Here is a 26,886-nt window from a genome sequence, read left to right as displayed (position 1 = left end):
ATGTTCTGGTCCTCAGCTTTTATTCAGTGGTCCCAAAGAATTGAGTCTTGGTGCCTTAAAAAAATATTTGGAGAACTACTAAGTATGGTTTATAGATAGCATGATTTATAATTAAGTTAATTTTACTACTCTGCCTTCCTTATTTTTGGTTAATTTCACTCAGTCTGCTATTTAATCTTTAATTACAGGCCACAAAAGAAGTAATAGAACGGGAAGCGCCAGGGATGGCCCTGGCAATGCTGATGGGATCACTTAATGTTACACCTCTGGGCATGCTCTCTAGGTAAGAAAGTCACCAACATGTTGCAAAGAAAATTAATTCCATACCACTAATCACTACAATAGACTGATAAACCTAAGAAACTCCAGTCATACCACTTAATTTTGCCCCCCTTATTTCCCAGAGTTATGAGTCTCAGTATCCTGTCTAGTTAAATATTGGCCACAGTTTCTTTCAAGTTCTTTTTTTGTTTGTTTGTTTTTGCATATTGTGTTGAAACTTTTAGAAAATATTGTATTACTGCTAAAAGTTATCAATTATAACCCCAAGAAGAGTCCAGTTTATTAAGATGTAAAATATTCTTTTTTTGTGTGATTATAATCATCAATTAATTTCCCTTAGTTGTCATTAAATACTAATTTAGTAAAACTAAGAAGTAGAGTCTTTTTTAATAAGTTTTTACAAGTCAGTTTATAAATAGGCATGTTGATGTGTGGTCATGAAAAGAAGCTCAATCAATAATATATTACTAGTATATTAAATTAGTGTATTTAAAACTATGCCTTTGTTGACCTAGATGGTGACATCCATCCTCAATTTGATGGTTTAGTTACTTATTTGTTATTATTTTAGCAATTCTTAGATTAAAATCCCCTTTAATGAGAACAACATACATCACTTACGTTAAAGACAGAAATATCAACTTAGTGAGAATCTGTTGATTTAATGACCATTGATTAATACAGTTGATTTCAGAGCAATCTAGAAAATATACAGCAACTTTATAATTGCAGGGTTTCACAATCATTATTTATAGCCATTTATTGATCCTGTGTGCAATATGAATATAAAAGTAAATATATCTATTGAATGCATAGAATATGAGTTATAATGCTCTTTCTGTTACTTAGACTAAGTTTGTATGCCATAAATGTCAGCCACTTGAAGCACAGCTACAGGGAAATGTGAATGGGTCATTAGTTAACTGTATTTTCTTTCCTGTTACAAATACTATATTATAACATTTCATTTTAATAAGAGCAAAAAAAGAACTAAAGTAGCTTGATAGAGATTTTGAATTTAAAAGTCCATGCTGGTCTTTAATGAACTCACATTGATTCTTTTATGCTGTTCTTTTTTTTTTTTTTTTTTTTTTGCGCGGTACGCGGGCCTCTCACTGTTGTGGCCTCTCCCGTTAAGGAGCACAGGGTCCGGACGCGCAGGCTCAGCGGCCATGGCTCACAGGGCCAGCCGCTCCGTGGCATGTGGTATCTTCCCGGACCGGGGCACGAACCCGTGTCCCCTGTATCGGCAGGCAGACTGTCAACCACTGCGGCACCAGGGAAGCCCTATGCTGTTCTTTTTTTAACCCTTACTTATATTACCTGACTGTAGGAGATCAAAGGTCACATTTGGTCTCTTTTCTCTATGGAATTAAGTAGTAGTCTTTGAACATAAAAGAACTCTTTCTTGGCATTCAAGGAATATAGTCAAGAAAGAATTAAACGTTACCTCTTGTTAATTATTTTATAATAAAAATCTAATTCAACAGACATAATAATACTCTATTTGCCAGGCCTTGCATTAACCATTAGGGATGTAAGTATGGAAAGAAAAGTAAGAAATGGTCCTTACCTTCAGGATCCCCAGTTTATCTGGAGAACTTGTTCCTTACAACTGCTAAGGTAACTCTTTAAATTGAATATAGCTTTCTTGATCTAATATAGAAATAACACTTTTGCCTTATTGAAAGATTTTTCTGGATTAATTTCTCCTCTCCCTTCTGAATCCACATAATTACTGAGCAGTAGACTGCTGAGTGAATGGGAAATAAGTTAGCAAGAGCTGATTTTAAGTATTTTGAAATAAGTCCATCATCTTTAGGCTGAAGGCTTTGAAAACTAAAGTGTACACAGCATAGTATACACAAGCAGATTCTATATACACATGGTATACACAGTCAGATTCTTCTGGCTTTTCTTTATGTTCATTACCTATTGAACTGAGAGTTTATTTACAAATTTGAAACAGAGATAGTAGTTGGCATGAGCTATGGAAAAGGGAATTGTGGACTATTTCCCTTAATGTTTATTTTTTGGTGCTTTTCAAATCGTTTAAAAAAAATGTTAAACAGCCATGATTAGATTGATGCTTCCTTTGTTTAGCATTTTTACCTTGTATGTACTTGGGGCTTTGTACATGCTTATATTATAACATGTGCTATATTGTAATTATTTACTTTCTTGTCTGTTTTACCTAATTTGTATAAAATCCAAATTTGTATTAAGAACAGCAGCTTTATCTTATTCATTTTATATCCTCAGCCCCAAAACAATTTCTGACACATAGTAGGTACTCAAAAAAATGTTTCTTGTTATGGTTCCTATTGATAACTCAGTGTTTCATCCTAGCTGTAATAGAATTTTTTTTCAAGGTTAAGTAATGCATCAAGTTGGTGCCTTGCCTTCCTATTTTTATCTCTAGAGAGCAGCATTAAATAAAAATAATTTTTTTAATTACTACATCTGTTTAAATGGTTTTCATCTGCTTGGTTAACTTAATATCTTCCAGTTTTCCAGTTTTTTTTGTACAAGTAAGTTGGAAGATTGCATCAAGTAAAGGTTAAGAGTGTCATCTCTGAACTCGGACTGCTTGGGTTCTATTCTTGTTCTGTTACTAGTTACATAACATCATTCTTTTCTCATCTCTATAATGAGGATGTTAGTAGTACCAGCCTTCTTGCATTAAGTAAACTAGCCCGCTTAAGTGCCCAGAACAGTTGATTCATAGTAAGTTTAAGTGTTGATCACTGTTGTGTTGTTATTTGTTCAGAATTCTAGTTCTTAGAGCAAGTCTGCTGGCAGAACCTTTTAATGCTTTCCTTCATCTGGAAATGTCTTTATCTTACCTTTATTTCTGAAGGATATTTTCACTAGATATAGAATTATGGATTGACAATTCTTTCCTTTCAGCATTTAAAAAAATGTTATTCTATTCTCTTCTGGCTCCATGGTTCCTGTGGAGAAATCCACAGTCTTTTGAATTGATATTCCCTTATATGTATGATTTTTTTCTCTGGATGCTTTGAAGATATTTTTCTTTATTTTTGATTTCAACAATTTGATTATTATGTATCTGGGTGTGGTTTTCTTTGAGTTTATCCTTTTGGGTTAAAGGAGCTTCTTGAATCTGTAAACTTATGTCTTTAACCAAATTTGGGAAATCTTTAGCTATTTTTCAGACTTTTCTTTTTCTGCACCAATCTCTTTCTCATTTTCTTCTGGTACTTTTGTGATATGGATTATACATCTTTTGATAACATGTCACAGGTTTCTGATGTTCACTTTTTTTATTCATTTTTACTCTATTCTTCAGATTGTTTTTATTAATCTATCTTCAAGTTCACTGACATTTTTCCTCTTTCATCTTTATTTTGCCTTTGAGCCTATCTAGTGAATTTTTAAAAATATTTGTTTACTTATTTATTTATTTGACTCTGTTGGGTCTTAGTTGCAGCATGCCGGATCTTCACTGAGGCATACAGGATCTTTCATTGCTACACATGGGTTCTTCATGGTGGCTCACGGGCTTCTCTCTAGTTGTGGTGTGTGGGTTTTCTCTTCTCTAGTTGTGACGTGGGCTCCAGAGCACGTGGGCTCTGTAGTTTGCGGCACGCCGGCTCTCTCACTGAGGCGCGCGAGCTCAGTAGTTGTGGCACATGGGCTTAGTTGCCCAGCGGCATGTGGGATCTTAATTCCCCGACCAGGGATCAAACCCGCGTCCCCTGCATTGGAAGGCAGATTCTTTACCACTGGACCACCAGGGAGGTCCCTCCAGTGCATTTTAAAATTACAGATACAGTATTTTTTCAGTTCTAAAATTTCTATTCTGCTGCTTTTTTATGGTTCTATTTCTTTGCTAAGAATTTTTATCTTTCCATTTATTTCAAAAGGAGAATGGTTATAATAGCTACTTAATATTATTTTTCTAACAATTCCAGTGTCTGAATCACCTTGGAGTTAACATCTGTTGATTTTTTCTGTGAGAAGTGCTCAGATTTTCCTGATTCTTTTCTGTGTTGAGTAATTTTGGATTGTACCCTGGACATTTTGAGTATTATCTTTTAAGACTCTGGACTCTGTTAAAATCCTCTGGAGAGAGTTAGTTAGTTAGTTAGTTAGTTAATTTGTTTCAGGAATCAAGCTGATTGGATTCAGATTGAAAATTCTGTCTCACCTTATGTGGATAGTGATTCAGCCTTTGCTATACTGTCTGGGTCTGCCCAGCACATGAACTATTCAGGAGTTAGCCTGAGATGTGGGCAGTGGAGTATATTTTACTTATGTTTTTAAAAGCCTTTCTTATAATTCTTTGAGTTTGTTACATGTGCTTAGTTCAGGAGTGAGCCTGGAACTTGTGTCAGTTCATTCGCAGAATTAAGGAATCCGCCTTCTCCAACTCTCTCCTCTCCAAGAATTTCCCTACACTCTTCACTTCCCAGTTAATACTCTATAAGAAATAGCTTCTGGCTAAAGGAACTGGAAATAGATGATATTTCTTGTAGAGTATTAATCCCCTGTGCTATTATGCAATTCCGCACAATTGGAACACCTTCAGGGCAAAGGCAAAAGAAAAGGAAAAAAAAAAAAAAATAACAGAGCTTCCTCTCACCCAAACTTTTACACTTTAGCCAGAGAGATAGGTCTTCTCACCGGGTTCTAGTGCTTGCACCATCACAATCGCAGTAGTACAGCTCTATAACTGGAATTAGCCCCCATAAGGGTTATTGACTCAAGTTCTGACTTCAGTCCCCAGTTTGCCTGCTATTGTTTATGTTCAGAGTTCTCAGGTAGTCATTCTTTGATTTTCTGTTCTCAATAAGTAGGAGACAGAGCCATAGTTAAGGTTCTACAATGTTGGTCAACACCAACAGAAAAAGAGCTCTATTTTAAAAATCAGATCCCTGAGTTTATATCCTAGCATTTACTAGCATTTACTATCTATGTGACCTTGGGAAATTTACTTAGCTAGGTTTAGCACTTCCAGTCCCAGGAGCTAATTGAACTGCCCACAGAAATTCAGCATATAAGCTCCCTAAATCTGTAATTTATGCCCCACTCACTTTTTAAAGAGATCAAATACTTTTTTTTCTAAGCATCATTGACAGTAATAGAGCAACCACTGTGGTTACACATTGAGACATAATTTATCCTGGTTTTATTCTCAGTTCAGTCATTAACTTGATTTGTGATCTCTACGTAGTTTTTTAGTGCCTTCACATAGCTCATGGTAATGTTATGAGGTCCTATATAGATTAACTCACTAAGAATAACTATCATATGAATATCTAAATTCATAAAAAGAAAAAGTGATAAGGAGTTTTTAATTTTATAAAGAGATTTACCATCGTAATACTCCATAACGTATCTTTCAATTGTGTTTTAAATATTCAGCTTATTTTTTTGTTACATAGAATTTTTCATAATATCTGTCTTATGAAATAGAAGATGAAGTCTCTAGTTAGTTTTTAATATATGAAGTAGGACTAATCTTTTTTTCTTACAGTTTGCCCTACTGTCTACCATTATTACCAATTTGATCTCAGCTTCATCTAGTCAGTAACTGAACATAAACACTCAAACACATGCACTGTTATTGGGGAGGAGTAAACTTTTCCCATTCAGTGCCAAAAATGGTTTCATGCTAATATTGTTTAAACGTTTTTTAAGGAAAAAAATACTGGATTTAAATTTTTATATCAGTGAATTAAATTATCCCTAGTATTATTTAATACATGTTAAAACAACATGGATCATTTAAAATAATAATTGACAATAACAGTATTGCCATCTTGAAGTGCTTCTATTTTTTAACCTAAAACCAAATATACTTAGCTTATAAAAGGCTGTAGAAGGGAGCTGGGCAGAAGACGATGGAGAGGAAGTACCAGTAATCCACTTCTTGACCTAGACAATAGTTGACTAACAGAATCTGATATAACAATTTTGGATATCTAGAGTGTATTTGAAGGCTTTCAGCTTCCAGGGGTAGGTTTAGTTGGTAAACTATGGTTAATTTTAGTCAATTTCAGCCCAAAATAATTGTAACTATACACTCCCCAGTCCCTCAACGCCATGCAGGCAGCCACACTAACATGCTTGTGGGAGCCAGAGTGGGCAATTAGGACCTTGTCGTTCAAATATCAGGAATCTAGGTTCTATTTGTGGATTACTGGTTTGATTATAGGGGTACAGACAAAGGCAGGTGGCTGCTGTTGTAACCCCCACCAACTGAAGTGACTTCAAGGGGAATTAAAGGGACAGTGCCTTTTTTTTTCCCTTTCTCTTTTACCCTTTTTGGGAGCCAGACATTTAAGGATTAGGACACTCAAGAGCAACCACATACATAAGGGAATTTAAAAAGCCATTGCACATGCCCAAAGAGGAATGCAGGCTCAGAAAAGACCTGAGTTGGCCTTAGGTTTACACCTCAGACTGATCCCAACACAGAGACACTCTACAACAATCAAAAATATAGCAAACCCTGCAGGGAGGGGGAGAATGTGATTTCCAGAATTACCACATTACAAGATTCAGATACCCAGTTTTCAACAATAACAACACAACACAAGATATAGAAAGAAACAGAGAAGTGTGGCCCATTAAAAGAAAAAAAAAAAATTGACAGAAAAGACTGACTAGGATGACCAGATGGTAAACTTACTAGACAGAGATTTTTAAAACAATTGTCTTAAAGATGCTCAAATTACTAAAGATGTGAACAAAATCAGGAAAATGATATGAGTAAAATGTAAACATAAGTAACAAGATAAAAAATAAAAAGGCAAAAAGAAATTCTGGAGTTGAAAAATACAACTGAAATAAAAATGTCACTAAAGGGATTCAGAACCAGTTTCAGTAAAAGGAATCAGTGAACTTCAAGATAGGGCTATTGAAATTATCAAGTCTGAGGAGCAGAAAGGAAAGAAATTGAATACAAGTGAACAGAGCCTAAGAGACCTGTGGAACACCGTTAAGTTCTTGGTCTAACACCATTAGACCATGCTTTGTGAAAATCCCAGAAGGAGAAGAAAGAGAGAAAGCGGCAGAGGATTATTTGAAGAAATAATGGCTGAAAACTTCCCAAATTTCATGGAAGATATAAATCTGCAAATCCAAGATAAAAAACAAACTCCAGGGGCTTCCCTGGTGGCGCAGTGGTTGAGAGTCCGCCTGCCGATGCAGGGGACATGGGTTCGTGCCCTTGTCTGGGAAGATCCTACATGCCGCGGAGCGGCTGGGCCTGTGGGCCATGACTGCTGAGCCTGTGCGTCCAGAGCCTGTGCTCCGCAACAGGAGAGGCCACAACAGTGAGAGGCCTGCATACCGCAAAAAAAAAAAAAAAAAAAAAAAACAATCAAACTCCAAATAGGATAAGCTGAAAGAAGCCCATATAATAATCAATCTGTCAGAAGCCAAAATCAGAGAATATTGAAAGCAGCAAGAGCAAAGACACTCATCATATACAAGAGATTCTCAAAAGATTATAAGTTGATTTCTCATCAGAAACATTGGAGGCCAGAAGCAGGTATGGAAGTGAAACATTCAAAGTAATGAAAGGAGAATACTGTTAACCAAGAATTCTATAACTGGCAAGCCTGTCCCTCAAAAATGAAGGAGAGGGCTTCCCTGGTGGCACTGCAGTTAAGAATCCACCTGCCAATGCAGGGGACACAGGTTCAAGCCCTGGTCTGGGAAGATCCCACATGCCCATGAGCAACTGGGTCTGTGTGCCACAACTACTGAACCTGCACTCTATAGCTCACAAGCCACAACTACTGAGCCTGCATGCCACAACTACTGAAGCCCGCAAACCTAGAGCCTGTGCTCTGCAACAAGAGAAGCCACCACAGTGAGAAGCCCATGCACCGCAACGAAGAATAGCTGCTGCTCGCTGCAACTGGAGAAGGCCCACGTGCAGCAATGAAGACCCAATGCAGCCAAAACTATAAATAAATAAATAATTTTTTTAAATGAAGGAAAAATTAAGACATCCCTAGTTAAACAAAAGCTGAGCAAGTTCATTACTATTACACTCAACCTACAAAATAGGCTAACAGGAGTTCTTCAGGTTGAAATAAAAGGACACTGTACAATAACTGAAAGCCTTGAGAGGAAATAAAAGATCTCCAATAAAGGTATAAATATGGACAAGTATAAAAACTAGTATTATTGAAATTTTGGTTTGTAATTCCACTTTTTATTTTCTTTATTTAAATTTTTGCAATTTAAATGCATAAGAAAATTATTAGTCAGTGTTTTGGAGCACACAATGTATAAAGATGTAATTTGTGACAACAATAACTGAAAGGGAATGAGATGGAGCAGTTTAGGAGGAGGGTTTTTATATGCTATTGAAGTTAAGCTGGTATACATGCAAATTATACTGTTAAATTTTAGAATGTTAAGTGCAATTTCTATGGTGACTACAAAGAAAATAGCTATAAAATATACACGAAAAGAAATGAGAAGGGAATTAAGATATTTCACTAAAAAAAACAACTAAACTCAAAAAGAGACACTAATATGGGATATGAGGAACAAAAAAAGCTATAAGGCATATAGAAAACAGTTAACAAAATGGCAAAAGTAAGTTCCACCTTATCAGTAATTACTTTAAATGTAAATGGATTAAGCTCTCCCGTGAAATAATACAGACTGGCACAATGGTTAGAAAAGCATAATCTGATGACATACTGTGAACAAGACTCTTGGTTTAGATCCAAAGACAAATATATTGAAAGTTAAAGGATGGAAAAGATATTCATGCAAATATTAACCAAAAGAGCTGGTTGACTATATGACTATCAGACTAAATAGACTTTAAATTTTAAAAGGTTAAATATCCTAAGTCAAAACAGGTTACAAGAGACAAAGATATTTATATAGTAATAAAAGTTTCAATTGAATAGGAAGATATAACAATGATAAGCATTTATATACTTAATAACAGACAAATAACAAAAATAGATGATGATGGAATTGAAGGAAGAAATAGATGGTTCTGGGCTTCCGTGGAGGTGCAGTTGTTAAGAATCTGCCTGCCAATGCAGGGGACATGGGTTGGAGCCCTGGTCTGGGAAGATCCCACATGCCACAGAGCAGCCAAGCCCGTGTGCCACAGCTATTGAACCTGCGCTCTAGAGCCCATAAGCCACAACTGCTGAAGCCCTCGCACCTAGAGCCCATGGTCCGCAACAAGAGAAGCCTGTGCACCGCAATGAAGAGTTTCTGCTGCTCACCGCAACTAGAGAAAGCCCGCACACAGCAATGAAGACCCAATGCAGCCAAAAATAAATAAATAAATTTATTAAAATAAAGAAAAGAAATAGATGGTTCTTCAATAGTAGTTGGAGACTTCAATATCCTACTTTCAGTAATGGATAGAAAAGCCAAACAGAAGATAAGTAAGGAGATGTGAGTTGAGAAACACAGTAAATCAGCTATCTCCAACAGGCATATAAAGAACATACCACCCAACAACAGTAGAATATACATTCTTCTGAAGTTCCCATGTGACATTTCCTATAATAAACCATATGTTATGCTGCAAAATAAGTCTCAATAGATTTAAACAGGTAAATGTCATCTGAAGTATATTCTCTGACCACAAAATGATGAAGTTAGAAATCAGTAACATCAGGGACTTCCCTGGCAGTCCAGTGATTAAGACTCCACACTTCCACTGTAGGTTCAATCCCTGATCAGGGAACTAAGATCCCACATGCCATGCAATGTGGCCAAAAAAAAACAAAACAAAACAATAACATCAGGAAAATCCACAAATATGTGGAAATTAAACCAGTACACTCTTAAACAACCAACTGGTCAAAGAAGAAATCATGAGGGGAATTAGAATATATGAACAAATTTAAATGAAAACACAGACTACCAAAATTTCAGTGATTCATCAGAGAAAACAGTGCTAAGAGGGAAAGTTATAGCTGTAAATGCTTACATTAAAAAGGAAAGATCTCAAAAACAACCAGCTAACATTACAGCTTAAGGAACTAGAAAAAGAGTAATAAACCAAAGCCAAGACTAGCAGAAGGAAGAAAATAATAAAGATTAAAGCAGTGTTAAATAAAAGAGAAAGTGGAAAAACAATAGAGAAAATCAACTAAACCAAACATTGGTGCTTCAGAAAGATCAACAGAATTGAAAACTTTTAGCTATATTGACTAAGAAAAAAAAGAGGTATGACTCAAGTTAATAAACTTAGAAACAAAAGAAGGGATTACTACCAATTCTACAGAAACAAAAAGGACTATAAGAGAGTACTATAAACAATTGTATGTGTATGTCTAACCTAGATAAAATGGACCAATTCCTACAAACACAAAACCTACCCAGATGAATCACATAAAAGTAGAAAATTCAAGTAGATCTGTAACTAATAAGATTTATTCAGTAATCAAAAATCTACCTACAAATCAAACGCCTTTACCAGATGACTTCCCTGGAGAATTCTCCCAAACATTTAAAGAAAAACAGACACCAGGCCTTCTTAAACTCTTCCCAAAAACTGAAGAGAAGGGAACACTTCCTAACTAATTCTGTGAAGCCAACATTGCCTGCAGATCAAAGACAAAGAGCTGCAAGAAAAGAGAACTACAGACCAATATCCTTTAGGAACATTGATGCAAAAAAATCTTCAACAAAATACAACCAAATTCATATCAAAAAGATTATACACCATGATCAAGAGGGATTTATTCATAGAATGCGAGGGTAGCTGAACATACAAAAGCAGTCAATGTGGTAAACTACAGTAGCCGAATAAAGGAAAAAAAAATCTTCTCAATTGATGCAGAAAAATCATTTGACAGAATTCAGCATGTTTTCATGTAAATGACCCTCAACAAGCTGGGAATAGAAGGAAACTATCTTTAAATAAATAAATAAACAAACACAGAGCTAATGTCATGCTCAGTGTTGAAAGAGGAAGCTTTTTCTCTAAAGCAGGAACAAGTCCAGGATGCTTCCTTTTGCCACTGTCATTAAACGTACCACTGGAAGTTGTAACCAAAGCATTAGGCAAGAAAATGAAATAAAAGATAAACAAACTGGGAAAGGATAAGGAAATTTGTTTCTGTTTGACATGATCTTATAAGTAGAAAACCCTAAAGATTCCACCCCCCCAAAAAAAAAATCTAATAGGACTAATAAATGTATTCAGCACAGTTGAAGATATATAATTAACATGCAAAAATCAGTTGTGTTTCTATACACTAACAGTGAACAATGCAAAAGAAATTATGAAAACAATTCCATTTACAATAGCATCAAAAAAATAAAATACTGTGTAATTAACTTGATCAAGGAAGTGAAACACTTGTACACTAAAAACTATAAAACTTTGCTGAAAGAAATTAAAGAAGGCATAGATAAATGGAAATACACTCAAGTTTATGGATTGGAAGACTTAATATTGTTAAGATATTAATATTGCCCAAGGCAGTCTGCAGATTTAATTCAATCCCTATCAAAGCACAGCAATATTGTTTTGCAGAAATAAAAAAATCTATTCTAAAGGGACCCTAAATAGCCAAAACAATCTTGAAAAAACCTCAGCAAAATAGGAGGACTCACACTCCCTGATATCAAACTTACTACAAAGCTACAATAATCTAAATAGTAGTAGTGGGAAAAAAACAAAAAACAGTGGTAGTGGCATTAAGTCTGACTTCTAGTCCAATGAAATAAAACAGAAAAAACAGAAATAAGCCTTTGCATATAGGGTCAAATGATTTTTAAGAAGGGTGCCAAGAGGAAAAAACAGTCTTCAGAAAGAAATGGTAATGGAAAAATGGAATATCCACATGCAAAAGAATGAAATTGGACACTTATACCATATGCTAAAATTAACTCAAAATAGATCAAGACCTAAATATGAGAGCTAAAATTATAAAATTCATGGAAGAAAACTTTGGGGAAAAGCTTCATGACATTAGATTTGGTAGCATTTTATTGAATATGACACTAAGCGTACAGGCAACAAAAGGAGAACTCGATAAACTGGATTTCATCAACATTGAAATCTTTGTGCCTCAAAGGACACTATCAACAAAGTAAAATGGCAACCACCAAATGGGAGAAAATATTTGCAAATCATATACCTGGTAAATGTTTAATATCCAGAATATATGAAGAACTTCAACCCAGAAGCAAAAGCAACCCAATTTTAAAATGGGCATGTTTATCTAAGCAATGGACAGAAGTAAATTTTCTCTGGAAGAATTCTACTTCAACCTAGATCTCAAAGATTTCTCACAGATAAAGTTCTAACAAAATTAGCAGGTCACACATACAGAATAAAAGTTGACAAAAAAACATAAGAATCAAGGCATACTAAGGAATGAGAGACTACAGTTGGATCCTGAAAGACTTAAAATCCTGGTATTATCAAAAGAATAAAAATAAATAAATGTAATATATTTAGAGAACTAAAAAAGAAGCTTGAAAATTATATATGAGGAACAAATAGTTTGAAAAAGAACTAAATATGCATTTAGTTATGTAAAATATAATAATGAGTGTTTAAAAACTTAATAGTTGTATTAGATTGCAGATTATATAGAATTGAAGAGAGAATTGGGGAACCAAATAAAACTATTTGAAGAAATTATCCAGAATGCAGCTCAGATTGACAGAAACATAAAAATGGATGAAAAGTTAAGCATGGAAGATAGAGTTAGAAAATATAAAATATACATAGAGTTCAGAAGGAGATAATAGAGAATGAAGGAAAGGAAATGGTTGAAATATAATACCAAAAGTAATCTCAAAATCTTGAAAGACATCAATCTGCAGATTTGGGAATCCAAACATATATTTAGCAGGATGAATAAAAAGGAATCTTTGGGCTTCCCTGGTGGCGCAGTGGTTGAGAGTCCGCCTGCCGATGCAGGGGACGTGGGTTCGTGCCCCAGTCCAGGAAGATCCCACGTGCCACGGAGCGGCTGGGCCCGTGAGCCATGGCCGCTGAGCCTGCGTGTCCGGAGCCTGTGCTCCGCAACGGGAGAGGCCCGTGTACTGCAAAAAAAAAAGGAATCTTTATCTATGCACATGGTAGTAACCCTGTAAACTATCACAGAAAAATAGATATTAAAAATTTCCAGGAAAATGAATTTTATGGTATGTAAATTCAATAAAGTTTTAAAAAGTGGAATTTTCTATATCTTGACATTATAAATTTGATTCTTTCTCATTGTGATAAGCAGTAAATGATATGTCATTATTTACCTGTACATTTCATTGCTTAATAGCAATATTAAACATTTTACATGTATTTTTTTGACTATTTATAGTTCCTCATTTGTTAGTTGAATATTCATATCCTTTATCAATTTTTAGTTTGGTATGTTTCCTTATTGATTTTATGAGTTTTTTTAATATGTTAAGATTTTAAACTTCACTTGTAATTTTTTTCTAATTAGTCATGCAGACATTTTATTTATAGTATTTTGTCAAACATAAATTTCAGTTTTATGAAGATAAATCTTTAAAAATAAAATTGGGGAGACAGAAAATACAGAGTACCTAAATTTAGACAGCAATTTGACTAATTGCTAACCTCTCAATAACAATAATTAAAAAGAAGATACTGGAATAGTACCTTCAATGTGCTGAAAGAAAATATCTGTTAACCATGAATTTCACAACCAGAAAAGCTGACATTCAATTATGAGGGAGGAAAAATAATTTCATTTTTCTACTAAGGCAAATGGGCAGATTTTATCACCAAAAGAATTTCACTTCAAAGATTTGAAGGATATTCTGGCAGAAGAAAAATTATCTCAGCTGAAGAGTGAGGATTCAAGAAGGAAAAGGGAACAATGGTTAATGTCTGCTTTATGGATGAAAAAAAGACACTGGAACTAATACTTGAAAACAACAACATTGGGACTTCCCTGGTTGTCCAGTGGTAAAGAATCCACCTTGCAGTTTAGGGAACATGGGTAAGATCCCTGGTGGAGGAACTAGGATCCCACATGCCCCGGGGCAACAAAGCCCATGTGCAACAACTACTGAGCTCGTGCACCTCAACTAGAGCCCACATGCTGCAAACTACAGAGCCCACGCACCCTGGAGCCTGCGTGCCACAACTAGAGAAGAGAAAACCCGCACGCCACAACTAGAGAGAAGCCCGCATACCACAACAAAGAGCCCACACATTGCGACAAAAGATCCCGCATGCCTCAACAAAGATCCTGTGTGCCACAACTGAGACCCGACACAGCCAAAAATGAAAGGAAGGAAGGAAGGAAGGAAGGAGGGAGGGAGGGAGGGATTCAAAGTAAAGAAAAGAATGCCACTGATGATTATAGATGCAAAAATTCTCAACTAAATAGCAAGCCAAACTCAACAGGACATTGAAAGAATTATATATCACGACCAAGCGGGAATTATCCCTGGGTTGCAAGCATGGTTCAACATATTTAAATCAACAAATGTAATATGCCACATTAATAAATGAAAGATTAAAATCATTAAAAAAAGAAAAGAATAACATGTAAATTGGGTTGATATGTTTACAGTTAAATATTCTAAAAGTCCTGTGGTTTTTCTAGTAGGTTAAAGATACTGATTAATTTTTTAAAGTTAATGTACATACTAAAATTGTTAGGGTAATCACTAAAAGAATGGCTATAACTTTCAAAAACAAAGGGAAGAAATGAAATGAGGAAAACAATCAAAATAAGGCACTGAAAGGAGGGAGAAGATAAAAAGAAGCAAAAAGGCAAGATAAGTAGAAAGCATATGTTTTTTTTTTCACTAAAGCATTAAAATACAGGCAGACCATCAAAACATCTCCCCAGATAATAATTTCTTAGTAGAACACCACTTGGTTTTTTATATTCAAATTTTATAAATGTGTACCTCTTAGTATACCTTTGGCTGATATTTACATATAAAAATATTTACATCTACAAAATTCAGTACATTTTTAAAAAATTGGTTATTAATTAAAACTTTTTAAAGATAATTGTAGACTGACATGCAAATGTAGGAAACAGTACATGGAAATCCCATGTACCCTTTATCAAGTTTCTCCTAGTGGTAACACCTTGTAAAACTATAGCATAAAATTATAATCAGGATATTGACATTGATATAGTCAAGATACAGAATGATTTTATCCCCACAAAGATCCCTCCTGTTGCCTTTTATTTCCACAGCCAACTATCTCCCACTCAGCCTTCTTTTTCTAAGCTTTGGCAACCACTAATCTGTTTTCCGTTTCTGTATTTTGCCATTTCAAGAATTTATATACTTAGAATCATACAGTATGTAACTTTTGGGGTTGGCTTTTTACACTCAGCATAATTCCCTAGAGATTCAACCCAATTGTTACATGGTTCAATACTTTGTTCTTTTTTATTGCTGAATAGTGTTCCCTGGAATGGTTGTACCAGTTTGTTCCACCATTGAAAGACATCTGCGTCTTTACCAATTTAGGGCTGTTATGAAGAAAGTTGCTATGAACGTTTATGTACAGGTTTTCATGAACATGTATAGAATTATTCCTCATTATCAGCATCCCCCTCCAGAGTGGTACCTTTGTTAACAATTGATGAAGCTACATTGACGTATCATAGTCACCAAAAGTCTACAGTTTACATTAAGGTTTACTCTTTGTGGTGTACATTCTGTGCATTGGGGCAAATGTATAATGACATGTAGCCATCTTTATGGTATCATACAGAGTATTTTCACTGTCTTAAAAATACTTTATGCTCTGCCTATTCATCCCTCCCCCCTTGTCAACCCCTGGCAACCACTGATCTTTTCACTATGTCCATAGTTTTGCCTTTTCTGAAATGTCATATAGTTGGAATCATGTAGTATGTAGCCTTTCCAGATTGGCTTTTTTTCACTTAGTAGTAAGAATTTAAAGTTCCTCCATGTTTTTTCATTGCTTGATAGCTCTTTTCTTTTTAGCACGGAAAATATTCCATTGCCTTGATGTACCACCATTTATTTATCCATTCACCTACTGAAGGACATCTTGGTTGCTTCCAAGTTTTAACAGTTATGCATAAAGTTGCTATAAACATCTGCGTGCAGGTTTTTGTGTGGACATAAGCTTTCAGCTCCTTTGGGTAAATATTAAGGAGCAAAATTACTAAATTGTATGGTAAGAATATGTTTCATTTTCTAAGGAGCTGTCAAACTGTCTCCCAAAGTGACTATACCATTTTGCATTCCTACCAGCAACAAATGAAAATTCCTGTTGCACTACATTCTTGCCAGCATTTGGTGTTGCAGTGTTATGAGTTTTGGCTGTCTAATAGGTGTGTAGTGGTATCTCATTATTGTTTTAATTTTCATTTCCCAGATAACGTGATGTTGAGCTTCCTTTCATGTGCTTACTTGCCATCTATATATCTTCTTTGGTGAGGTGTCTGTTAAGGTCTTCGACCCATTTTTTAATTGGGTTGTTTTCTTATTGTTGCATTTTAAGAATTATTTGTTTATTTTGATAAATATTCCCCTAATGGTTGTGTTTCTTCTAATATTTTCTCCCAGTCTATGGCTTCTCTTCTCATTTTGTGAACATTGTCTTTCATAGAGCAGAAGTTTTTAGTTTTAATGAGGTCCAGCTTATAAATTATTTCTTGTGTGGATTATGCCCTTGGTGTTACATCTAAAAAGTCAATGCACCTACTCCTATGTCATCTTCTAGGAGTTTTATAGTTTTTGTGTTTAACATTTTGTGCTGTGACCCATATTGAGTTAATTCTTACAAAGAAGTAAAGTTTCTGTCTAGATTCATATTTTGCGTGTGGATGGATGTCCAGTTGTTCTAGTACCATATGTTGAAAAGCCTAATTTTTTGCTCCATTGTGTTGCCTTTGCTCCGTTGTCAAAGATCAGTTGACTATATTTATGTTGGTTTCTTTCTGGGCTCTCTATTCTGTTCCATTCATCTGTTTATCTGTTCTTTTGTCAATACCACAGTCTTGATTACTGTGGCTTTATAATAAGTCTCCAAGTCGGTTAGTATCAGTTCTCCAACTTTGTTCTCCTTCAGGATTGTGTTGGCTGCTTGGAGTCTTTTGTCTCTCCGTAAAAACTTTATTTTTTTAAATTAATTACTTAATTTATGTATTTATTTATTTTTGGCTGCGTTGGGTCTTCGTTGCTGCATGCAGGCTTTCTCTAGTTGCAGCAAGCAGGGGCTACTCTTTGTTGCAGTGTGCAGACTTCTCATTGTGGTGGCTTCTCTTGTTGTGGAGCACGGGCTGTAGGCATGTGGGCTTCAGTAGTTGTGGCTCACGGGCTCTAGAGCGCAGGCTCAGTAGTTGTGGTACACGGGCTTAGTTGCTCCGTGGCATGTGGGATCTTCCCAGACCAGGACTTGAACCTGTGTCCCCTACACTGGCAGGCAGATTCTTAACCTCTGCGCCACCAGGGAAGTCCCCTCCATATAAACTTTAGAATCAGTTTGCTGATATCCATAGAACGACTTACGTGAATTTTGATTTGGTTTGCATGAAATCTGTAGATCAAGTCAGGAAGAACGGAGATCCTGACAATATTCAGTTTTCCTGTCCATGAACATGGAATATCTGTCCATTTATATAGTTCTTCTTTGGTTTATTTATTTATTTCATTCAGGGTTTTGTAGTTTTCCTCATGTAGAACTTGTACCTATTTTATTAGATATATCCCTAAGTATTTCATTATGGGGAGTGCTAATGTAAATGGTATTATGTTTTTAATTTCAAGTTTCTATTGTTTGTTGCTGGCATTCAGGAAAGCAATTGGCTTTTGTGTATTTACTTTGTATCCTGCAGCCTTGCTATAATCACTTATTAGTTCCAGGAGTGTTATTTAATCTGCAAGAATTGGGGGATTTTTCAGTTATCTTCTTGTTATTGAACAAGTTTAATTTCTAGTTTAATTCCATTGTGGTCTGAAAGTAGACATTGTATAATTTCTATTCTTTTAAATTTGTTAAGATGTTTATTTTATGGCCCAGATTGTGGTCTATCATGGTGAATATTCCGTGTGAGCTTGAGAAGAATGTGTTTTCTGCTGTTGTTGGGTGAAGTTTCTGTAGGTGTCAATTATACCCAGTTGATTGATGGTGTTGTTGAGTTCAACTGTGTCCTTACTGATTTTCCCTGAGTTATATCTGTCCATTTCTGACAGAAGGGTGTTGAGTCTCCAGCTATATTAGTGGACTCATATATTTCTCTTTGCAGTTTTGTGGTTTTGCCTCACATAGTTTGACACTTTTGTTAGGGGCATACACATTAAAGATCATTATATCTTTTTGGAGAATTGATCCCCTTATCATTATGTAATGTCCTTTATTCCTGATAACTTTCCTGACTTCGAAGTCTGCTTTGTCTGAAATTAATATAGCTACTCCTGCTTTTTTGATTGTTAGCATGGTATATTTTTATACATCTATTTACTTTTAATCTATATGTGTATTTTATATTTAAAATGGATTTCTTGTGCACACATATAATTGGGTCGTGTTTTTAATCCACTCTGACAATTTCTGTCTTTTAATTCGTGCATTTAGACCATTGGTACTCAAAGTGATTATAATTGGAGTAATGTCTACCATATTTGTTACTGTTTTCTATTTCTTGCCCTTTTTGTTCCTGTTTTTATCTTCCACTCTTTTTTTCTGCCACTTGTGGTTGTAATTGAGGCTTTTATGTGATTCTATTTTTTTCTCTTTTCTTAGCGTATAGGTTAAACTTCTTTTTTTACTTTTTTTTAGTGGTTGCCTTAAGAGTTTGCAATATACATTTATAGCTAATCCAGGTCCACTTTCAAGTAACATCATACTACTTCACAGGTACTGTGAACACCTTATAATAATGAAGTTATCCTTATAATAATAAAGTTATCCTAATTCCTTCTTTGCATCTCTTATATCATTGCTGTCATTCATTTCACTTATATATAAGTATACATAAACATATATATACATAAATATACATAATTAAATACATTATTACTACAGTTTTGAACAGACTGTTACCTGTTAGATCAATTAAGAATGAGAAAAATAGAAGTTTTTATTTTACCTTAACTTACTCCTTCTTTGATGCTCTTCCTTACTTTACATAGATCTGAGTTTCTGATCCCTTCTTTCTAAAGAACTTTCTTTTTAATTTTTTTTATTGAAGTGTAGTGCTGTGCCAATCTCTGCTGTACAGCAAACTGACTCAGTTCTACAGATATGGACATTTCTAAAGAACTTCTCTTAACGTTTCTTGTATGGCAGATCTGTTGGCAGCAGATACCCCCAATTTTTGTTTGTCCTGCACTTTTGAAGCATAATTTCACAGGGTATAGTATCTAAGTTGGTTTTTCTTTTCTCGCAACACTTTAAATATTTCACTCCACTTTCTTCTTGTTTGCATGGTTTCTAAGGAGAAATCAGATGTAATCCTTTCCTTTGTTTCTCTTTAGGTAAGAGTTTTTCCCCTTTGGCTTCTTTCAAGATCTTTTTTTTAATCACTGATTTTCTGTAGTTTGAAATGATACTCCTATGTGTAGTTTTCTTGGCACTTATTCTACTTGATGTTCTCTGAACTTTCTGGATCTGTAATTTGGTGTCTGACATTAGTTTGGGGAAATTCTCATTCATTATTGCTACAAATATTTCTTCTGTTCCTTTCTTTCTTCTCCTGCTAGTATTCCCATTATGCATATATTACACCTTTTGTATCGATAGTTGTTCCACAGTCATTGCATATTCTGTTTTGTTTTTTTCTGTTGTTTTTCTCTTTGTTTTTCAGTTTTCAGAGTTTCTATTGATATATCCTCTAGCTCAGAGTGTCTTTCCTCAGCTGTGTCCAGTCTACTAAGGAGCCCATCAAAGGCATTCTTTATTTCCTTTACATTGTTTTTTATGTCTACCATTTCTTCTTGGTTCTTCTCAGGATTTCCATCTCTCTGCTTACATTGCCCATTTGGTCTTGCATGCTATCTACTTTAACCATTGGGCCCTCAGATAGTTGTGTTAAGTTCCTGGTGTTATAGTTTAAGCACCCCTGCCATGTCTGGTTCTGATGTTTGCTCATCTTCAAATTATGTTTTTTGCCTTTTAGTGTACCTTGTAATTGTTTTCTTAATAGCTAGACATAATGAACTGGGTAAAAGGAATTGCTGTAACCGCCCTTTATTAACTTGGTCATGAGGTTGGAGGGGGGAGCATATTTTGCTCTATAAGGTTCTTAAGGTGGGAGCTTATGTTATTGATTTGAGACTTTACCTCTTTTTAAATGTATTTTTAGAAACACTCTTTTAGGTGAATCTCACAGATTTTGATATGTTGTCCTTTCATTTTCACCCACTTCAATATATTTTTTTTCATTTCTTTTGAGACTTTTTTCATCCATTGGTTATTCAAAAGTTTATAAACTTGGTTTAGGTTTGAAGTGTATGGGAATTTTTCTGTTAACTTTCTATTATTGATTTCTAATTTTATCCTGTTATGGTTAGAAAACACACTCTGTATGATTTCATTTCTTTTAAACTTGCTGAGCTTTGTTTTTATGGTCCAGGATATGATCTCTCTTTGTGAATGTTCCATGGGCTTTGGAGAAGACTGTAGATTATTTTGTCAGGTGAAATGTTCTATAATGTCAGTTAGATACTGTTGATTGGTGATGTTTTTAGTTCTTCTATACTCTTGTTGATCTTCTGTCTAGTTATTCTATCATAATAACTGAAAAAGAATTTACATCAAGAATAAAGGAGCAACGTAGTAAGGTAGATAGCTAGTGGGAAGCAGCCGCATGGCACAGGGATATTGGCTCGGTGCTTTGTGACAGCCTGGAGGGGAGGGATAGGGAGGGTGGGAGGGAGGGAGACGCAAGAGGGAAGACATATGGGAACATATGTTTATGTATGACTGATTCGCTTTGTTATTAAGCAGAAACTAACACACCATTGTAAAGCAATTATACCCCAATAAAGATGTTAAAAAAAAAAAAAGAATAAAGGAGCTCCTAGATATTAACCCAATTGATTTGAAATTTTATATTCATGAAAAAATCTGCATGTGAATGTTTATAAGAACTTTATTCACAATTGCCAAAAGCTGGAATCAACCAAGATATACTTTAATAGATAAGTAGATAAGCAAACTGTGGTGCATCCGTACAATGGAATATTATTCAGTGTTTAAAAAGAAATGAGCTATCAAGCCACACACACACACACACACCAAAAAAAAAAACCATGGAGGATCCTTAAGCGCATATTGCTAAGTAAAAGAAGCCAGTCAGAAAAGGATGAATCCTGTATGATTCCAATTTTATGACGTTTTGAAAAAAGTAAAATTATAGAGACAGTAAAATGATCAGTGACAGTGACTGCCAGGGGTCTGTGGGGAGAGGAGGATAGATGCATGGATGAGTCACAGCAGATTTTTAGGGCTGAAACACTATGCTGTCTGATACTGTAGTGGTGAAATATGGAAACATGACATTATGCATCTGTCAAAACTCACAGAACTTTATATCACAAAGAATGCTTACTATATGCAAAATTTTTATAAAACATTATCTAGACATAAAATAATGCAGACTCTGACAAGAGAATCTAAATGTCTTACAAATACAGGAAACAGTTTCACTAAAGGGAAACTGACACTGAGGGAAAAGACACTGATCTAAATAACTTAGGATATGAGTGGTGTTTATAAGACTGAAGGTGAAAGGAACTATACATAAGCATTTTTGTTGATAATGTTGTAGTCCATGTTGGTGTGCATTAACAATTCTGATACCTTACTGTATTTGTACAGATCTTCCTCAGTTTGACATGGGGTTGCATCCAAAAAAACCCATTCTATTATAAGTCAAAAATGCATTTAATACCTCTAACCTACCAAATACCATAGCTTAGCCTAGCCTATCTTAAAATGTGCTCAGAACACTTATATTAGCCTACAGTTGGGAAAAATTATCTAACACAAAGCTTGTTTTATAATAAAGTGTTGACTATCTCAAGTAATTTATTGACTACTGTACTGAAAGTGAAAAACAGAATGGTTATATGGGTAAAGAATTGTTGTAAGTGTATCATTTTTTACTCTCATGATTGCATGGCTGACTGGGAGCTGCACCTCACTACTGCTGCCCAGCATTAGGAGAGAATATCATACCACATATATTGCCGGAAATATCATACCACATATATTGCCGGAAAAGATCAAAATTCAAAATTTGAAGTATGGTTTCTACTATATGGTTTCTACTATATACATACTAGTATGGTTTCTAGTATATCACTATCACACCATCATGAAGTCAAAAAATCATAAGTCAGAAATCATTGTAAGTCAGAGCCCTTACTGGGATTGAACAATGTAAATGGGTGATGAGTGGTGGGAACCATATTTCTCACTGATACAGTAGGAAATCACATAGTTACAAGCAAGAGGAGGAGGCTAGAATGATCCATGTGGTGTAATGGATCAGAGTTGGAGTAATCAGTATGGATTCATGTTAGGTTTAATATAGATACAAATGAGATATATAGAAATATTTGTAGATATGTATATATATGCAGGTTAGCATGCACATATATATTCCTTTGCTCTGTCAACAGAGAGGACCTAAAAGAAACAACACCCCAGTAACAACAACCATATCTAATGGCTCAGTTCTTGGTTTTGAATACCATTTTCCAATAAACGGAATTTCACCTCAGAGAAATGGTTGATTCTAGGACTGGAGCAAGAAATATACAAAATGACGCTGGAGTATCTTTTAGTGCTTGAAAGTAAGGAAGTGCTCAAAAAATAAAAAATAAAAAACCATATTATGGATGAATGTCACAGGAACATAGGAGCCAACTGACAAAGCTTCTAATGGCCAAAGACAGAACAGTTTGAGCAACAAAATGAAGTAGTATTTGATTATAACCTAAAGTATAAAATAAATATTCAAGAGTCCTTACTGATATCAATAAATAATTGAATAAATTAATAGTGAGGGAAAAGAGACAGATATCTCTTACAGAAGATTTCCAAATAATTTATGTAGACATTCTACCCTCGAGGAGGGGACACGTAACTCCCCACTCCTTGGCATGGGCTGCACACAATAACTTCCTTCCAAAGTGTACAGTATGGAAAGGAGAGGAGAAGAGTAACTTTACTGTGGAGAAATCTCCCAACTACCTCAGCTAGGTAATCAAGATTAATAACATGCATAAATCATGTTGATTGCATGGACCTTTGCTGTGATGTGATGAAAATAACACCTTACTTCTATGGTCTTCCACCCTAAATCCCATTATGAGAAGCATATCAGGCAAACTCAGTAATGGGGCACTCTACAAAATACCTGACCAACACTCAAAAACTTCAAGAGAGTGTTAGTGGTATAGTGGTGAGCACAGGTGCCTTCTAAAACTGTCAAAAGCATTATAGCCAAAGAAAGCCTGAGAAATTGTCACAGCCAAGAGGAGACATGAAAACTAAATGTAATATGATAATCTGGATGGGAACCTCGAACAGAAAAAGGACATTAGGAAATATGAATAATGTATAGGGGAAGCTGGGTGCAGGGTATATATGGACTCTCTATACTATTTTAATTTTTCTGTAAATCTAAAACTCTTCTAAAGAATGAACTTTATTTTTTAATAAGTTTAGTTCATTTTATAGGCATATTCTATACAACTTTCAAGGAACAGATCCAATCTTACATAAACTGTTCTCGAGAATAGTAGAAATGTAAACGTTTCCTAATTCATGTTATGAAACTAGGATAATCCTGTTATCAAATCCAGAAAAGGATAGTAGAAAAAGGAAAACTGTAGTCTAATGTCATGGTGAACGTAGATAAAAAACTTCAAAAATAAAATATTAACACAACAAATCCAGCAATGTATAAAAAATGATACATCAAGACCAAGATAGATTTATTTCAAGAATACAAAGATAGTTCAACATTAGATAACTGATTAACATGAGTCACCTATTAACAGAGTAAAGAAGAAAAGCCATGTGGTCTTCTCAATGGGTTCATAAAAAAGCATTTATTAAATTCAACACCCACTTATGAATAACAGCTCTTAGCAATCTGGGATTCGAACAGAGAACTCCCTTAATCTAATCAAGCAAATATAGTTAATAATTAGATGTTAGACTAATAGTCTTCTCTTTAAAGTTAGGAATAAGACAGAGTCCTACTATAACTACTTTTATTCAGTGTTGTGCAAAGTAAAAGAACTTGTATAAGCATTGAAAAGGCCAAAACATAGCTTCATGATTATCTGTGTAGAAACTTATAAGAAATCACTAGTCTTTTAGAACCAGTGAAAGAGTTTATCAAGTTTGTTAGATAAAAAATGAAGATAGGGCTTCCCTGGTGGCGCAGTGATTGAGAGTCCGCCTGCCGATGCAGGGGACACGGGTTCGTGCCCTGGTCCGGGAAGATCCCACATGCCGCGGAACGGCTGGGCCCGTGAGCCATGACCGCTGAGCCTGCGTGTCCGGAGCCTGTGCTCCGCAACGGGAGAGGCCACAACAGTGAGAGGCCTGCGTACCGCAAAAAAAAAAAAAAAAAATGAAGATAGATACACCAGTTGTTATCCTATAAACCGAAAATGTTTTTTTCAAAATGGAGTCATTTGTAAGGTTTATTTCTTGTTTATTTCATAATGTGGAGATTATAATGGCACAATTTTCTGAACTTACCTTGTTTCATAAAAATTGAATTAAGTGCATAAATAAATGATCATGGCATTGTATTAGATGGTATACGAAAAAGTCCATACCTGCCCTCCAGAAGTTTACAATTCTTAGGCACCCTGCACAAACAGATGGAGGTACATAAATTACAGGAGAAAAATAATAAGCTAAAACATAAATAAACAATGATATACTTATATAGAGTCCCAGTACCTTTCTAAGGGTGGGAAATAAGGATAAATATAGTAGACAGGGAATTTAGAGAAAATCGGTAGGATATCCTTGTCCAAACTGGTCAAGGTGAAATATGAAATTCTTTTTCTTAACTCTGTGGACACCTCTTAGGGCAGGTGGTATTTTCAGAGCTGTTTACAGGATGAGATCAATGAATGGTGGTTAGAATGAAAGAATCTTCCAGTATGACATTGCTTTGAAAAAACTCTTAGAAAATTTAAGTTAAAGTAATTTTACTCCAAGCTTTTATTATGAAAAATAACAAACATATACCAAATAGAAAGAATTTTACAATGAATACCTTTATGTATTCTAACTAAATTCTACAGTTAACCTTTACTATAGTTGCTTTATCACTTATCTATCATCTGTTCATCCCGATGTTTAAAAAAATCCACTTCTGGGTGTTTATCTGAAGAATATGAAATTACAGTATGAAAAGATACATGCATCCTTATGTTCACTGAAGCAGTTATTTATAATAGCCAAGATATGGAAACAACCTAAATGCTCATCAATGAATGAATGGATAAGGAAAATGTTTTATTTGTGTATATATGTATGAATACAACACAGCCATAAAAAAGAAGGAAATCATGCCATTTGGGACAACATGGATGGACCTTGAGGGTATTATGCTAAGTGAAATAAGTCAGATGGAAAAAGACAAATACTGTATGATTTTACTTATATGTGGAATCTAAAATATGACACAAATGAACTTATCTATGAAACAGAAACAGACTCATGGACATAGAAAACAGACTTGTGGTTGCCAAGAGGGAGGGGGTTGGGGGCGGGATCAGTTGGGAGTTGGGGATTAGCAGATGCAAACTATAATATAGAGAACAGATAAACAACAAGGTCCTACTGTATAGCATAGGGAACTATATTCAATATGTTGTGATAAACCACAGTGGAAAAGAATATGAAAAAGAATGCATGTGTGTGTGTGTGTGTATGTGTGTATAAAACTGAATCACTTTGCTCTACGGGAGAAATTAACAACATTGTAAGTCAACTATACTTCAATTAAAAAAAGAGGGGAGGGCTCCATTTCCCATGAATGGGGGCGGGCAAATAAATAAAACAAAACCAAACTCATAGATAAAGAGAACAGATTGGTGATTACCGGAGGGGAAGGGGACTTGAGGGTGGGAAAAAATGGGTGAAGGGTGTCAATTATATGTTGATGGATGATAACTAGATTTATGGTGGTAATCATTTTGAAGTTTACACAAATATTGAATTATAATGTTGCACACCTGAAATTTATATAATGTTATATACCATTTTACCTCATTTTTTTTAAAAGTAAATCTTTAAAAATAAAACAAGTGCTAAACTAAAAAGACAAAAAGAAAAAACTATGTCAGTATCAAGTTTTGTCAGGATAGACAGCAATACTGCTGCTGATAGGAGTATAAATTGGTACACTATGGAATATGATTTGTTTTTATGTAGTAATGCTGTACATCTGCTTATTATTATGACTTATAAACTCCACATCTGGTGATATTCCCTAGAACAGTAGCTTTCACTTTTTTGACCATGAGCCATACTAAAAAATATACTTCACATTGTAATCCAGTACCCTCACACATAATGTATGTGTATGGCTCTGTGTATGTGGGTATGTATATATGCATATATATGGACACATGTGTTTAGAAGGTACAAGTTTT

At 34.9% G+C, this 26,886-nt stretch overlaps 1 protein-coding gene across 9 annotated transcripts in view; it reads left to right on the top strand.

Annotated features, from left to right (window-relative positions):
* The window catches only part of GPHN (gephyrin), a 626,216-nt gene that overhangs the window by 310,235 nt on the left and 289,095 nt on the right, over positions 1-26,886 (top strand). For all 9 annotated transcript variants that reach the window (XM_060004380.1, XM_060004374.1, XM_060004382.1 and 6 more), the window contains one exon: positions 189-283. In XM_060004380.1, coding sequence (XP_059860363.1) covers positions 189-283 — 95 coding nt within the window. The remainder of the gene's footprint in view (positions 1-188; positions 284-26,886) is intronic.

The sequence above is a fragment of the Delphinus delphis genome, chromosome 2, assembly GCF_949987515.2.
Source record: "Delphinus delphis chromosome 2, mDelDel1.2, whole genome shotgun sequence".
Classification (NCBI taxonomy): Eukaryota; Metazoa; Chordata; class Mammalia; order Artiodactyla; family Delphinidae; genus Delphinus; species Delphinus delphis.
This window is presented reverse-complemented; position numbering and strand designations above follow the sequence as displayed.